The sequence below is a fragment of the Dipodomys spectabilis genome, unplaced genomic scaffold (assembly GCF_019054845.1).
Source record: "Dipodomys spectabilis isolate Male_0828 unplaced genomic scaffold, ASM1905484v1 ptg000046l, whole genome shotgun sequence".
NCBI classification, from domain to species: domain Eukaryota; kingdom Metazoa; phylum Chordata; class Mammalia; order Rodentia; family Heteromyidae; genus Dipodomys; species Dipodomys spectabilis.
In genome coordinates, this window is record NW_024870723.1 from 133,775 (window position 1) to 150,228 (window position 16,454).

General features: G+C 44.7%; 1 protein-coding gene across 1 annotated transcript in view; it reads left to right on the forward strand.

Annotated features, from left to right (window-relative positions):
- Nucleotides 1-335: 335 nt before the first annotated feature.
- Znf618 (zinc finger protein 618) overlaps nt 336-16,454 on the forward strand; it is a 162,730-nt gene continuing 146,611 nt past the window's right edge. Inside the window, exon 1 of the mRNA XM_042678715.1 lies at nt 336-395. Within this exon, the coding sequence (XP_042534649.1) occupies nt 363-395 (33 nt within the window). The 5' untranslated portion in view covers nt 336-362. The remainder of the gene's footprint in view (nt 396-16,454) is intronic.

The following is a 16,454-nucleotide window of genomic DNA, read 5'->3' on the forward strand; positions in this document are numbered from 1 at the left end:
GCCCCTGCCCCTCCTCGGGAGGTCCAGCGGCTTTGTGTGCAGCGCAGGCCGAGGCCGAGGCCCGTTGCGGGGGGGTGGGGTGGGAGGGGGGCGCGGGGCGGCGCGGGGCGCGGGGGGGGGGGGCGTCCGCCCGCGAGGGGCGGCTGGGCGGCGGCGCGGGCCGGGGTGGGGGCTGCGCGCCCCTGGCCCCCGCCCCCCCCACCTCCCGGGCCCGAGCGGGGCGGGCGGAGGAGGGAGCGGCGGCGGCGGCGGCGGCAGCGGCGGCGGCGGCGACGGCGGCGGCTCGGGCATTGTGCGCGCGGCGCGGCGCAGCCCGGCCCGGAGCAGCAGACGCGCCGGGCCGCCTCCTCCCGCTCGGACCCATGAGCCAGCCGGGCGGCGCGGCGGCTCCGCAGGTACGCGGGGGGCCGGGGGCAGCTCGGCGCGCGGGGCCGGGGGCGCAGGGGGAGACCCCCGGGGGGGCCCGGGGGGGCCCGCCGGAGAGCGCCGGCTCGGTGGGATGCAAAGTGCCCGGCACGTTCGTGGGGGCTTTTTGTGGGCACAAACGAGAGGGTCCGGGGTTCGGGGAAGCCCCCCCGTACCCCTTGCCACCGGGAGCTGCGGGGTGGGAGGAGGGAGGGGGCGGTGAGGAGGGAGGATCTTGGGGGGACCCCCTCACCCGGCGCCCCCTGAAGCCCCGGGCTCGGACTGGAGCCCAGAAAACAAAGCAGCGAGAGAACAGAGCAGCCATTTCAGTTTGGACAATTCACATTTTGCAAAAATGTAACCCCTTCCAGCTCTTCCCTCCTCCCCCCCAAATTTGCGATTCCCCCACCCCTGGCCGTCTCTGCGTCCAGGCCCCCGCTGAGCCCCCTCCCTGAGAGATCCCCCCTCCCAGGCCCCCCATCTTTGCAACAATCTTTTTTTTTTTTTTTTTTTAGGCCATATTTCCTTTTTCTCAATTTTTTTTTCTAATTTTTCTTCAAACGGTAGTTTTTTCCCATTAAAACGACGCCACCTAGAGGATACTATTTTGTAAATAAAAAAAAGAAATTAAAATTGAAATATTTTTTTTTTATTTCTTATTTTTTCAAAAGTTTGCCCTGCAGGGCAATGAAAGGGGTCAAGAATTCTTTTCCCACCCTCCTTTATTTTTGGTGTGAAAATTTTCACTTTGAGCTTTGCAGGGTCCTGGAAATAATTTTTATTTCTGAAGGCAAACCCCAATGATATGTAAATGAAAATTATACTGGAATTTGAATGAATTCAGATCTTGGAAGGAGACAAGGTTTGAAAACCCCCCTCCCCCCCAAAAGCAAAGTCAGTTTGGTTCCCCGACTCATTTTAGTTTCAGAAAAGAAAAAAAAAACTAATTGGAATGAGGAAAGGAGAGAAGTTGTGGACTTCAGGGAAAACTGGGAGAATTGGCTTTATGAAGCAATTAGAAATTGTACTTCATTGCAATTTGGAAGTTGGTTAGCTCAGTGGGCAAAAAAAAATGTCTAATTTTACCATTTGGCAATATTTAAAGTTTTTCCATTTCCAAGGAGGAAGGATTTAAAAGAGAAAATAGACCTTAAAATGTTGGCTTTGGACACACCCAGAAATTGTAGGGTGTTTTTTTTTAATTTTGTATTTGCATTTTACATTTAAATCTAAGATTCTAAAGAAAAACTAGAAACTGAAAAAGTTGGAGTGAAATCCTGTCTTTCTTTTTTTTCTGTATTGATAGGGTTTTGTGTGTGAATTTATTTTTTTGTTTTGATGTAATAATTATGACTGTTTTCTGATTTTGTTTCCTGAAAGGTCTAGGCATTTCTTTTTTGTTGTTGGTTTTTTTTTCCTCCCAGAAAATGTCAGGAATATTCTTTAGGCCATATTCAGTATAGAAGGAAAAAATTGTCAATTTATATATTATACAAATTGAGTAGCCCACAGATTTGTAGGGGAGACCGCCATTAAAATAAGATATGCATAATTAACATTACTATGAGAAAACTAACAGTGGGCTCACCGAAGCCCATTTTTTTTTTTTTTTTTTAATGACAAGCAACAGAATCAATTGATGAAGACAGGTTTGAAGAATCCTTGGTAAGGAAGAAAAATTCCCCTTTTCTGTCTTTTTCACTTTTCCAGTTTGAAAATTTTATCATTATGATGATGATTTTTAAGAATTCAGATTGGTTTCAAGGCCTCTTTGATTGTGATGTGGGGTTGGTAATTTATTAACATTTGGTATTTTTCAGGAGAAATTTTTTTTTGATTTTGAAAGCGAGAAGAAAATTCATTAGCCTGTATCATTTTTTTTTTTTGTGTGTGTGTGTTTGTGGGGGGGTGGGGGTAGAGGAAGTATGATCCCCAAAAAAAAAAAAAAGAAGAAAAAAGCACAAATTTTACTGACCTAACAAGAAAAAAGATGAAAGGAGGAAAGGGAAGAAAGCTAAAAATTCTGATTTTTTTTTTTTTAACCATCTTTCCTGGTAGAACATTTTGCTGAAGAAATGGGATGAGAAACCAATTCAGCTGATTCTAGCAGCACAATTTATTATTTTTTTAAAAGAAAAAAATCGAATCAAAACACAAACAAAAGCCCAACCCTTTGGAATATGAATGCATCTGTAGAGACAATATTTCATGTGGAATTTTTGGCCTTAAAATGAATCAAACAAAGGTGAAACAAAAAAAAGAAGCAAAATAAAAATTTTTGGAAGACACACACTGAATTGAAATTTGACAGCTGAAAGTGAGGTTTCTATCCAAAGAGCAAGGGCAATTTGTGAGAAATTAGGGTCTGATTGAAATTGCTGGGGATTTCGAACCATTTAAAAAAAGAAAAAGTTCTTTTTTTTTTTGTCTCCAAAGGAGAATATTGGTAGTATTTTCTGGGTAGATTCTGTGGGACAAGGGATGGTAAGATAATGGGTGGGCATTTTGTACCAGGATGGAAGCCCCCAGGCCCCCTGTGCTCAGTCTTGGTCTTAGTCCATAGCTTCCCAGTCCTGATTGATGGAAATTGAGTTTCTAAAGGGATACCAGTTCTATGAAATAGATTTGATAATGGCACAGTTTTGACGGTCCCCATCTTTCATTGCATTTGGGAGATTTTATTTTATTTTATTTTTTTAGTAACGAAATCCTTCAGGGCTGACTGGCTACATTCTGACATATATGGAATGAGGTTTTTTTTTTTTTAAGTAGCATAATTAAAATTTTTTTTCCTGTTAAATTATTTAGGCCGAAGCCTAGGACGGTCAAGGAATTTATAATTTCCAAGGGGCTCTAGAGGCCCCATGAGGTAGTAGGCTCAAGTTTAGCAGTGATGAAGGACTGAACATGGGATAGTTGGATGGGGGTAGGGAACTGAGCAAAAGTCAGGGTTGCAGATAACAGGTTATTTCTGGTGCAAGGAATAAAAATATTGCAGCATGTCTCTTTGTGTGGCCTGGAATTTACTGACACACAACTCAGAATTCTTCGTTCTATTGTGTTGAAATTTTGTCCTGTTGTCTATGGTTTGAGAAGAACCCAGGGCTTGAAATTGAACATCGTTTCTGTTTCTGTAGACCTGTCTCCCCCACTCCCCTTGCAGAATTGGTTATTCTTGTCATGTTTATTGTAAAGGAAATAGAAGGGCATGATGGTCCTGTTGGGGGTGGGGCTACTTTTCTTTTGTTTCTTTTTAATTATTTTATTTTACTTTGCATTATCTTTAAGTAGTTGTACAAGGGGTTTCTGCTCAACATGTCAGTTTGTGAGTAGAATGCATTTTGATTAATGTCATCTCTTTCATTATTCTCCCCCGCATCTCTCCCAACCTCCGTTTACCTGGTTGCATTTTCACATATGTACATGAGATAGAATGATTCCATTCACCGACTTTTCTCCTTTTGTTTTCATTGCTGTCTCTGGATGGAGGTTTCACCTGAGCCTTTGCTCTTTTCCCTCCTCTTTCAGATAAAAGCGTCACCAGAAATAGGTAGAGGAGCTAATTTGTATGAACCCAAAGTCTCTTACAATATCGGGCAAAAGATTGGGCAAATGAGACTTGAGGGGTGGTAATTTGATGATGGCCTGAATTATTTTGGTCAAAGATTATTTATGCTCAGTTTCACAGTGGAGACTCTTATTAGTTAATGTTTTACTTTTCTGCCTAAGGAGATTTTTTTTAATTAAATTTTTTTTTTCTAATAAGATTTGAAATTTCATGAGCCAGCTTTTTAGAGCTTGACTTTGGACTTTACTTCTACTTTCAGCCTGCACAACTGGAATAAGAGTTCTTACTTTGACAGGAAAGCCACAAAGATGGCTTGATCAGTGTAAGGCTGACCGCTTGCTACGCTTAGTAGCTAAATAGTCCATAGCTTGTTTTCCTTTGAGAAACAGTTTTAAACTCCGTTGTCAGCTATACTTTCTTCTCTACCTTTGACACAGCTCTTGGCAAGAGGCTTCCACTCAGCGTCTTTACATCTTCTTGGTGGATGACGGGGACTTCCTTGCCCTGTTCCATGGAGGTAGATGGACAAGCTGACTTTTCACGATCCTAAGGAGAATTTTAGTGGTTTCCATGATCTTCTCATGTTTTATGTCAGTTCTATCTCTTGTCTCCAATGATGTAAGGTGGCTTTGTGGGTACTCAGGAGCCCTAGTCATCCCAAGGTCTTAACTGTGTGACCTTGGACAGAGAACTTTATTTTTTTTTTTCCCCCCTCGCAGAGCCTCAGGAAATGATGATTATTTTTGTAAAATGAGACCTTGGGGTCAGATCAAGGCTAGTAATAAATTGGTATCATCCCTGATGCTAGCTGGTTCTAGCAAGCTCCCTGGACCATGGTGTTGAAAAGGCTTGTAGAGCCACATTCTGGTGAAAAAGGGATGGTGATCAACCAGCAGTGGAAATCAAGAGCTCTCCTCTTACCATTGCCAGGCTGGCCCTCCAGCCAGGCCCATTGATGGGCTGTGAAGGCACTTGGTAAATCACATCCAGCATCCAGGAAAAAGTGGACAGAAACAGTACACATGTTCCATGTATACGTGCAGTTGTGTACTTGTACCGTGTGAGATAGGTGGTTTGTAGTAAAGTGTTTGAAAGTTGCTGGACTAGATGATCCTTCCTTTTCCCCTTTCTTCCCCCCATGATGTGTTGGGGCACCCTGCACTACTTTATTGCTTGAATTTGATTTTTCTCATAGACCAGGGTGAGTGTCTTGGATCACCTATTTTGATTTTTGTTTGCGCGACCTCGGGGGTCAGCTGTGAATGAAATCTCAGCTGAGTGGGGGTTCAGACAGGAACCTCAGCTGGCTGTCCTGGGTGTACTGGACACTGGGTAGACTGTGCCTGTTGGCAGTGTACTTCTCTGGCCTTTTGCTGGTGAGGAGATGGAAGGTATGGATGAGATTATTCCTGGCTGTCACAGTTACTTTGATTCTCTACTTTCCTTTCTAGGTGCCAGAGGAAAGTTTCTGGTGTGAATGGTTTTTCTTAAACAACTTCAGAATTGCTGTCCTGGTCTCCTCATCTTTTAAATGTGTCAGTGCACTCCAATAGAAAGAGAATTTGAACCACAAATTCAAGCTGCCTATATAATTTAAAATCTTCTAGTGGTATATTAAAGAATACAAAGAGATAATGTTGGTTTTAGCAAGAATAAACCCAGTATATTTAACAGTATTGCCTTGAAATTTCAACATGCCATCAGTATAAACTATTACTAATGTCACATTTTACACTCTTTTTTTGGAAGTGGGGTGGGGTGGGGAGAGTTTGGGATTAAGTCTTTAAAGTCCATAGACATCTTCCTCCTTTACTGTATTTCAATTTTGACCCGCCTGTTTCCTGTGGTGAACTGCCCTTCCTTGTATTATCATATTGGACAGTACAGGGCTAGACTCAGTTCATCCAGTCATCTTTCCATTCTTTTGGTTTCCATGTTTTATGTCAGTTTAGTATTTTAGCCTCTCTGATGATCCTGATTCATCCATGCAGCTCCTTCTACGTGGTCCAAAGCAATCTTGGGCCAGGGTTGAGCCACATGCTGTAGCTGAAAGTCATGGCCTATTCCGTTTGCTGTGGAAGTTGAGAAGGGCAGGGAGAGGCGGTGAGGGGATATGGATTCTAAATAAAGTGTTGTCTGCAAGAGGGATGAAGATATAAACAGACAGCAGGTGGCCAGGAACCAGGGGAGTCTTGAGGGGAGGGAGGAGCTCAGGGGGGAAAAGATGCCCCCTCCGCCGGAAGAAATCCATTTCCTAATGGAAAACTTCGAGAACACAGAAATTTTCTGACTTCACCCAGTTGGCAAAATGGAAAGATGGATTTAAGGTCAGCCAGACCAGACTTGGAAATCCAACCTCGTGGTGTGGCTAGCTTTGTGTTACTTTGGCCAAGTCACTGCTGGTTTTGAAACCACAGCTTTTACATTTGGATGGGGCGGGGGGGGGGGGGGGGGCGGGGGGTGAGGGGGAGTATAGGGCTGAGAGGACGGGGCTGTTTTATGATTAATTGAAAGGGCATGTGTGAAACACCAGAAAGGCAGAGGTCCTAAAGCTGGTCATCATTTGTTTAGTTGACCCTTGACCCAGTGGCCTGTGGGTCTCCCTCTGGGGAGACTGAGTGGTACCAACACTACTTTGGGTACTTCTAGATACTTAGTGACTTACCTTTAGTGGGCAGTTAGGCCATAGAGAGATGGCACCCCCTCCCCCACCCCACCCCACTTTCAGTGCCTTTTCCCTCTTGCTTTTTTTTTGTTGTTGTTGGTCGTGGGGCTTGAACTCTGGGCTTGGGCGCTATCCCTGCACTCTTCAGGTCAAGGCAAGCACTCTACCACTTGAGCCACAGCACCAATTCCGGTTGTCTAATAGTTTATTGGAGATAAGAGTCTCATAGACTTTTCTGTCCGGGCTGACTTTGAACTGTGATCCTCCGACCTCAGATTCCTCAGTAGCTAAGATTATAGGCACGAGCTACTGGCCTCCGGCTTTCCCTCTTGTTTTAATGGACTAGGATGAGACTTGAATCGAAACTCTCTTCAAGGCTCTCATACTAGGAATGTTCTAACTCCTCTGATACTCTCTCATTCGTGTTAGTCCCTAGAGAAATGGGAAGCCCTCTGGCTGACCTGGGCTTCCTCTTCCTAGATACACCTAATATCCCCCAGCGCTCCCCCCCCCCCTCCCCGCCCTGCCTCCCCACCCAGTTCTTCCTCAACCCCTCAACCTCTGGAACTCCAGAGGACCACAGTTGGTGGATTTGTGTTTCTATTTCTCCAGCCAACTGGTGACTTCCTTGAGGGTAGAGATCAAGGCTTACTTATTTTAAGGTCTGACACACAGAAAGTAGTAACTCAATAACTATTGGATGACTTTTAGTTTGACTTTTAGAAAAGTAGTTCAGTCAAATTTGAGGCCGGTGAAGAGTGGATAATCAGTTTGGGCTTAGCGTTTTGGTCAAAGCCAGTGTCTTCTTAAGGGAGCCATAAGCCACTTTTTTTTACAGCTGGCTCTGAAACCCATGGCTTCCTTGGAAATAGTAAATCCACGCAGGGTTCTTGGGTGGGAAAATGTTTCCTTCGACTGCATATATCTTGGGAATTAAAAAAAAGTTTCACCGACCACTCTTCATAATATTCTGCCCATGATTTTTTTTTAAGTGTAGATGAAGTGCCAGTAGATCTCATAGTGACCATCAGATGACCGTGGTCACCATGAATTGACCAAGGTTATAATCAGATGACTGACCTGCCAGGAAGGAGAAGGACATGGCTTTTCCAAGGAGGTGGGAGCATCTGCAGTGCCCTGGGTTTTTGAGGAGAGCATCCTAAGCACGTGAGTGGAGGAACTGGACCCCATGAGCACTGTTTGCCTCACACCAGACACAGGTCCCCTTTACACTTGAACTTGGTAAATGTGTGATTGGTCCCCATCTTTGGTTAGATTGTGGTTGATAGATGCCAGATAGTTAAGGAAATTTTATGGGAGAAAACATTCTGCTTATTCGCACAATTTTTTTCCTTCATGTTTTAAATAAATTATCATCTTTTTTAAAAAAACACTTTGGGGTCCAGTTCAACAAATGAGTATGATAATCCCAGTTTACTGCAGACCATGTGTCCTCGGCATTCACCTCTCCATGGTTTCATATTTCTTGAATGGATTGTGCCTTTCAATAGGCGAGTTCCTTTAGCAATTTCTCCCACTTTTATTTTCATCTCAGAAAGTGGTAATAAAATTGAGAGTATATATATCTCACAGTCAAAGTAATTGGGAAAGTAGGGTGCCATGCTCCATGTGGGGTATATTGTGCCCCTAGGGAAGTCCAAGCTCTGCTGTCTTTTGTTTTGTCTTTGCTCCTAGACTGGGACTCAAACTTGGTGCGTGATACTCTTGTTCATTGGCTGGCACTTTACCAGTGGAACCATGCCTCCAACCTGTTCCTCCTGCCCCTCTTCTTTTGCTTGGTCTCAATTTAGCATTCACCCTGTGTAGTGAGTTAAGACTTCTTTGGGGAAGAAGAGCATGGAACTCCAGAGCAAATAGCTAGCGAGAAAGAGTTGAAGCCTTGAAAGTGGTGATCCCTTTTGTCCACACCCTTAGTCCAATGACTGAATAGTAGGGTGATAGTTCCAAGGGCAGGAAGAACAAATGGGAGTTGGAGAGACAGTCTTGGTTCCCCTCTCATCTCTACCACTTAATCATTTTGTGGTCTTTGCCAGCATTTCATTCTTCTGCACCTTATCTTTCTTACGTGTAATGTGGGATGATAATGCTGGTGATAATGATGATGATGCTGGTGATATGGTACTGCACAGGATTGTGAGACATGGAAGGGGAAAAAAAAGCTTTGTAAGCTGGGTGCTGGTGGCTCATGCCTGTAATCCTAGCTACTCAGGAGGCTGAGATTTAAGCATCATGGTTCAAAGCCAGCCCGGGCAGGGATGTCTGTGAGACTCTTATCTCCAGTAAACCACCTGAAAACCAGAAGTGTCACTCAAGTGGTAGAGCATTCACCTTGAGCTGAAGAGCTCAGGGACAGTGCCCAGGCCCAGAGTTTAAGCCCCATGATCGACCAAAAAAGAAGAAGAAGAAAAAAGCTTTGTAACTCTGTAAGGGCTTTCTACTTACAGGGTGTTATTTGTATATCATCTCTTTCAGGGATGGTAAGCAGATAACATATATGCTGCCATTTCCCATTTTCATGCCTGTGGCAGACATCACTAATCAATCATGGCATTCTTTCCAATTAACTCTGGCCAGTAGCCTCTAAGTGCTTGTCAGTATGATGCCAACAGTCAGTTGAGTTCAGCATGAGACATGAAGCCAGTTTGTTCTTCCTGCTCTAGTTATTCTTTCCCCACCCACAACACACAAACAGAGGAACTGAGGCCTGTGGAGAGAAGGTGAAGTGACTTGCCCTAAACCTCAGCATAGGCAGAGAGGTGGGATTAAAAGCCTCAGACTTCTTAACTTACCCACCAGTAGTTTTCCTGCTACATGCACATACATGGTGTCAAAAGGGATTAAAGTTAATTTGGTCTTGAAAAATAGTGAGATGTCCTGGCTCCTCCCTTCCTTGTTATAATTAGATACCCTTGGGGCTGTCATCAAAGCTGGGCTGCCTGACCTGCTTCTCTGCCTCACCATGGGGTGATGCTGGAGGCAGGAAGGGTTGGCTGTGACTAGAGGGGTGTCTAGTCCTTGCAGTGTGGATGACCAAGGCAGGTCCTGGGGTTCCTCCATGGTGACCTGGGTTTGTACCAAGTTTAATGTTTACACACACTCAGAGACCACAGTGGAGTTCTTAGTCCTTTTGAGTCTTCATTTCTACTCTGGGAAATGGGCCAGACAGAATCTTCACTACAGTTAAACAAGAAACACATACAAAACGTTGTTTGAACTCTGAAGCTGTGTAAATTGGGTGATTTTATTTTGGTTCGCATTAACTTTTGTAACTAGTATTGATTGCTGATTATTGGTGCCATGTTGGGTCAGTCTGTATAAGCTGACAGTCACAGAGAGATGCCTTCAAGGTGAATCCCTTCCTTATCTCCTTGAATGTTGTATAGTCTTACTAGTCTAGGGTTCAAAGCTTGCCTGGAACTGATGGCTGCCACCTGTAATCCTGGCTACTCAGATCTGAGTAGATCCGAGGATTGTGGTTTGAAGCCAGACTGGACCGAGAAGTCTGTGAGACTCTTGTCTCCAGTTAACCAGCACAAAAGCTGAAAGTGGAGCTGTGGCTCAAGTGGTAGAGTGCTAGCTTTGAGTAGAAAAAGCTCAGGAGCAACACTCAGGCCCTAAGTTCATGCCCCAGTACTGGCATACACAAAATGTTTGGAATTCTAGGATTTTTCCTAAGGTGTGTGTGCTTCATTCAGTCCGAAGCTTTCATGTGACTGGCCCCACCCAGGGAGGCCTGGGTACTTGGTCCCCACTCAGCTTTCCCTGGCTGATTGCTTAAGCAGAAGGATGTTCCATTCTTGCATCCTATCAGGCTTCCCCACAAGTAAAAGGGTCTAGAATGCTCCATGAACAGCCAACACCTGGAGCAGAATGTTGGTGACAGTGCTTGCATACACACACACACACACACACACACACACACACGCTTAAAAAAGGAAGGAGGGAAGCAGAGGTGAGGACAGTATTGAGTCGACAGAAAAAAATGATATAAATATTTTGGCTGACAAAGCAAAATGGGCTTCCTATAAGCTAAAAAGAATAAATGGAGTCAGGTGATGCCTGGCTCTCACCAGTCAGCTGTAGCAAACGGGAATCTGTCCACCCTGTAGTGATAGAACTCCTCCCCCTGCCCCTGCTGTTTGGAGGTCCAATCTGTGATTCCTAGGGGTCCACTGTGTGCTTGCTTGGGTCGGGGGCGGGGCTGCTGTCATGAGGTGAAATGACTCCTGGAGCGTGGAGGGGGCTCCGGGTTCTCAGCAAGTCCTTGGCCTGCAGTCTGCTTTTCCTGTGCAAAGTCAGAAGCTGTGTTGGCAAAGGCACTGCTGTGTCCTTTCCAAAACCGTGTGCCTGAGGAGCTGCTCATCCTCTTTGCATCCAATTCTGCCCTACAAATTGCCATTTTGGCGCAATGTATTTGTTTTTTTCCCCCCTCAAAAAAAAGTGGGGGTGTGAGAGTGGGAATTTGAGTTGGATGAAAATCGTGCAGGGAATTTGTATCTCGATTGATTTTGGGTTCATAGTTTGCAAAGCCAAGTGAACATAATCCAAGCACTTGAATGCCCGAAGAGAATAGATGAAGACAGACTTGCATGATGGGGAATTTATTTATTTATTTTAAATTTCATCAACTGGGAAAAATAACTATAAAAATTTAAGCATGTTTATGTGGGTGTTTCTTATAATGGATGCTGGAAAAGCAGAAAGTGAAACTGATCTCAAATAAAACTGAAACTGGCCTGAAATGAGGCCTCTGGGAAGGGAAGCCATCCCCTGGGTGCTGCTAGCCTGGGGTGGAAGTTACTGAGAGGGAGGCTGCTCTTTTTATCTGAGGAGTTTAGAGCAAAAAGCCTGCTGGAGTTTATCCGAGCCTCTGCCCACCAGTCCATTCTGGAAGCTACTAGCTCTGTGTGGCTATTGGCAGATAAAAGCTGACTAACCACTCAGTGCTTGTGGGATTTTTGAAGGAAGATACCAGTTCTGATGTTTGAATGTTTATTACTATTTTATTATATTGGTTTAAGTAAGATACACTATGAGGATTCATTTCACCAGTTTCTTTCTACTTTAAATTAAAAAAAAAAGTCAATACAGCCACTAGGAATTTTGAGATGTGGAGCTAGCCTACTATTTCTATTGGGTAGTGAAGATCTAAGCCAGCCTGCCCCTGCCTGTCCTAAGAGGGGCAGAGTGGCTTGCCTAGAGTCACCTAGCAGCTTTATCAGTGCCCTGATGGATGGCAGGAGACCGAGGATGGTGATGATGAAGATGATGATGATGATGATGATGATGATGGAGATGGTGGGTCCAGTATAACACGTGGTGAAAATAGAGGGAATAGTGGGAATTGGTGAGGAGACACACTGAGGGAGCAAGAGAGGTGTGGATAAGTAATTCAAGGAGAAAAGTTAAATGTTTCCCATTTGGTTTAAAACATTAGTTTTAAAGCACTCTGGAAGAAAGTGAATCCAACAAAACCAGTAGAACACAAATTGCAAAGGAAACCCCCTGACCACATTCCTTCCTGCCCAGAAATTCCAAAGCCTGTTTAGTCGTTCTGATATTTGTGAATGAGGGTATGCTGGAGAGCTGGGGAGGCATAGATACCTAAGTAAGGCATAGGGAGGCTCTGAGTTGGGGTCGGATGGGGGAAGGGCAAGGGGAGACCGAAAGTTACACTATTGTTGAGTCTCCTGTGTTCTCCCTGACAGCACTTGGGAAGCAAGGCTTCTAGAAGATTCGGAGGACAGGCTGCTTCAGAGGGCAAAGTGACTTCTCTCAGGGGGCAGAGCTGGCAGGAAGAGCTGTGCTGTGTACAACTTCTCAGCCCAGCACATCTGCTCTCAGTGCTCTGAAGGAGATAAGCCACATGTTGGAAACTCATTCTTACACACTTTTGCTTTTAAATCAGAAACTCTATCAAAAAACTGACATTTTTGGCATTTCTATTTACTTACGTAGTTGGTCCTGGGGCTTGAACTCAGGGCCTGCCCGCTTCCCTGAGGTTTTATTGCTCAAGGCTAGAGTTGTACCCCTTGAGCTATACCTCCACTTCTGGCTTTTTGGTGCTTAATTAGAGATAAGAGTCTCACAGACTTTCCTGCACGGGCTGGCTTCAAACCTTGATTCTCAAATCTCACCATCCTGAGTAGCTAGGATTACAGGGATAAGCTGCCAGTGCCCAGCTCTTACTTATGTTTTGCAAGATGGAATTTTTTTAATTGTGAAAATACTGTACAGAGGGGTTACAATTACATGGGCAAGATAATGAGTACATTTCTTAACAAGCATTGTAGCCTCCTCCTTTGTTTCCCCTTCCCATCCTTCCTCCCCCACCCCCGGCCCCCACCCAATCCTCCCCACCCCTCCCTCCCCCGCACCAAAGTTGTAAAGTTCGTTTTCAACATAATGACTTGTACATCTCATTGTTGCAATGGGTCCACCTGTATCCCTATTAAACGATTTGTTTTTCCCCTTCCCCTCCACAAATTATATCGACATCAAATACAGTGAAAGCAGGGGTTATACTGTGGGGGAGGGACATACAAAGCAACAAAGAAATAATCTTATAAATGTGTTAGAAACAATCACATGAAAGAAAAAAAAACATTTGAATACATATCTTAGGGTTCATTTCCCAAACATCACCTTATCTGACCTTTTCTGCTTGACTCACATAATATACTAGATATTGCAAATAAGGGAAACCATGGGACCTATGTTTCTTTGGGCCTGGCTTACTTCACTTAATATAATTTTTTCCAAGCCTTTCCATTTCCTAACAAATGGGGCAATGTCATTCTTTCTGATGGAGGCATAGAATTCCATTGTGTATAGGTACCACGTTTTCTTGATCCATTCATCTACTGAGGGGCATCTGGTTTGGTTCCATATCTTAGCTATAGTAAATAAGGCTGCAGTAAACATAGTTGTGCTGGTAACTTTAGTATGGTCTTGTTCGTAAACATTTGGGTAAATGCCCAAAAGTGGGATTGCTGGGTCATAGGGGAACTCTATGTGGAGTCTTTTGAGGAACCTCCATACTGCTTTCCAAAGTGGTTGAACAAGTTTACACTCCCACCAACAATGCAGTAAGGTTCCCTTCTGTCCACATCCCCTCCAGCATCTGTTGTTATTAGAGTTCTTGATTTTAGCCATTCTAACTGGAGTGAGGTGGTATCTCAACATTGTTTTGGTTTGCATTTCTTTTATGGCTAGGGAGGTTGAGCATTTCTTCATGTGTCTATTGGCCATTCTTCTTTCCTCTTCAGAGAAGTTTCTCTTTAAGTCTTTAGCCCACTTATTTATTGGGCAGTTGTTTCTTTGAGGATTTGTTGTTGGGGGATTTAATTTTTTGAGTTCCAAGTATATTTTAGATATGAGACCCTTGTCCGTTGTATGGCTAGTGAAAATCTTCTCCCAATCCGTGGGCTTTCTATTGATCTTGCTAGCTATGTCCTTTGCCATGCAGAAGCTCTGCAATTTCATGCAATACCATTTGTCCAACCTTTCTTTGATTTGTTGTGTTTCTGGGTCTCTATTAAGAAAATTTCGGCCTGTGCCAACAAGACCTAGGGTTTCTCCTAGCAAGATGGAATTTTTCTTCCCTAAAGTACAATCATTGCGTATTTGTCGAGTATTTATTATTGGCAGGCATGGTTGAAACATTTAGCACTTCACTGGGTACTATCACATCCCAACATCTCAAGGATTTTTTTTCTTTTGTTCTTGTGAGTATTGGAGTTTAAATGCAGGGCCTCTCCACTTTCCCTCAGTTTGCTTTCTGGTTTGGTTGTTGTTCTACCATGTAAGCCATGTCTCCTGTTTGACTTTCAGTGTTATTTTGGAAATAGAATCTTGTGGACTTTTCTGCCTGGGTTGGCTTTGACTCTCAGTCATACAGATCTAAACATCCTGAGCTAGGATTACAAGTGTGAGCCACTGCACTTTCCTTACAAAAAGGGCCGGCTTGAAAGGTGGCTCAGTGTAGAGTGCTTGCCTTGCATGCATGAAGCCCTGGGTTTGATTCCTCAGCACCACCTAAGCAGAAAAAGCTGGAAGTGGCATTGTGGCTCAAGTGGTAGAGTGCTAGCCTTGAGCTGAAGAGCTGAGGGACAGCACCCAGGCCCAGAGTTCAGGCCCCATGACTGACCAAAAAAAAATACGTATATATACATATATACTATATATAAATTATACACACATGTGTGTTTGTGTGTGTGTGAAGAATTTGAGACTCAGGTGAAAGGAGCCAGACAAGGTTACATAGCTGGTTAAGTGGCAGTTGGATTAAAATTTAGGTGACTCTATATTGCAGTGACTTCGAATTGTAAGATCTTGTCCCATCATACCGTCAGGAACTAACCTATGTGGGATGTGGAGTTGGTGACTAAGTGAACTTGAACTCAGTTCTCACCTTTGCAGTGATGTGTCCTGAATCAGAATGCGCTCTGTGCAGAAGCTCTCTTCTCCCCTGTCCACACAGCTTGGAGCCAGGGCTCCCTGGCTGTCATCCCCAGCTCCCCACTTACTTCAGCAGACCGGAAGGGGGTGTGTGCACCCCCGCCCCCCAGCCCCCAGCACAAAGCCTTTAATGCCGAGTTTGAAAACAGTTGCAGAAGGTTTGCTGTAATTAATTACGTTTGACATACTTGGAACTGGGGCCTCCTGGATTCAGAATGCAAATTTATGCCCAGACAGATGTAAGGTACACTTGCAGCCAAGAGTGCTGGCATGTCCCATCCAGGACTGCAGATTGCCTGATACCCCATTAGGGCAGTCACAACAGTGGGAAGTGTAGTCAGGACTCGACCCCAGGGACATCAGGAGCCCCAGAGCTATGGGGGAGAACCAGCCCTGGGCTTCTAGGCGGGGATCCTGATCTCCAGTTCTTGGTAAGTCTTTCCCTCCATTTCCTCTCCTGTCTAATAAGGGCTTAGACAAGATGGTCTTAGAGCTTGTGGGCTGTTAGTTTGTTCAGAAGCTGGAGGGCAGTCAGAGAATGGGAGCTGGGAGGACCAAGAGCCCTGGATGAGGCTGGGTGTCTAGTGCCAGGTGGTATCAACCCCACAGCTACACATGCAAAGCTCTGGCCAGTATTTGCCCCCCTTCCTGCCACATACACTCAACTTATTCTTTGTGTTATATCTGTGCGGCTCTGTAACAAGTTACCCCCAGAGTCGGTGGCTTAAAAACAACCCGAATCACTTGTGATTGATCCCTCGGCTTCTAGTAGCTGCTTGGTGTTAGAGGCAGTGGGTTGTAGCTCAGAGTGTCTGTGGTGACTGGGGGCTTCTCCACTCTTACTGTTGCTAGGGTCTGAAGCTGAGCCCCCTTTGGTATCTGTGCCTCCGATGGTGATTTGGGCCTCCATCATGGAGGCTTCATACCCATTTGTACTCCCATATCATCTTGAGGCTCTAACAGGGTGGGTATTGTGAGGGAATGTGCAGTGTCAGCCAAAGTCAGCATCATGCGCAGCATGGTGACTATGGGTGTGGCCATTTTGGGAAAATACAGGCTGCCACACTACTGTTCATCCACCAGTCTGTCTGTCTGTCTAGCTGTTTATTTATCTCTCCAGCTATCTATCTTCATCCTTCAGAAGTTCTGACCTCCTGTATGACTGTGCATCAGCTGTCCAGCCATCTAATCTAGTCAAGTCTCCTAACACATCTTGAGTACCTCACATACCCCATGTGCATCTGTTAGAGACTTTCAATAATGAGCTCAAAGGGACAGAGAATGGTATCAATTGAGATTTACTCACTATAAGGCTCTTAATACTCACAAGAATTC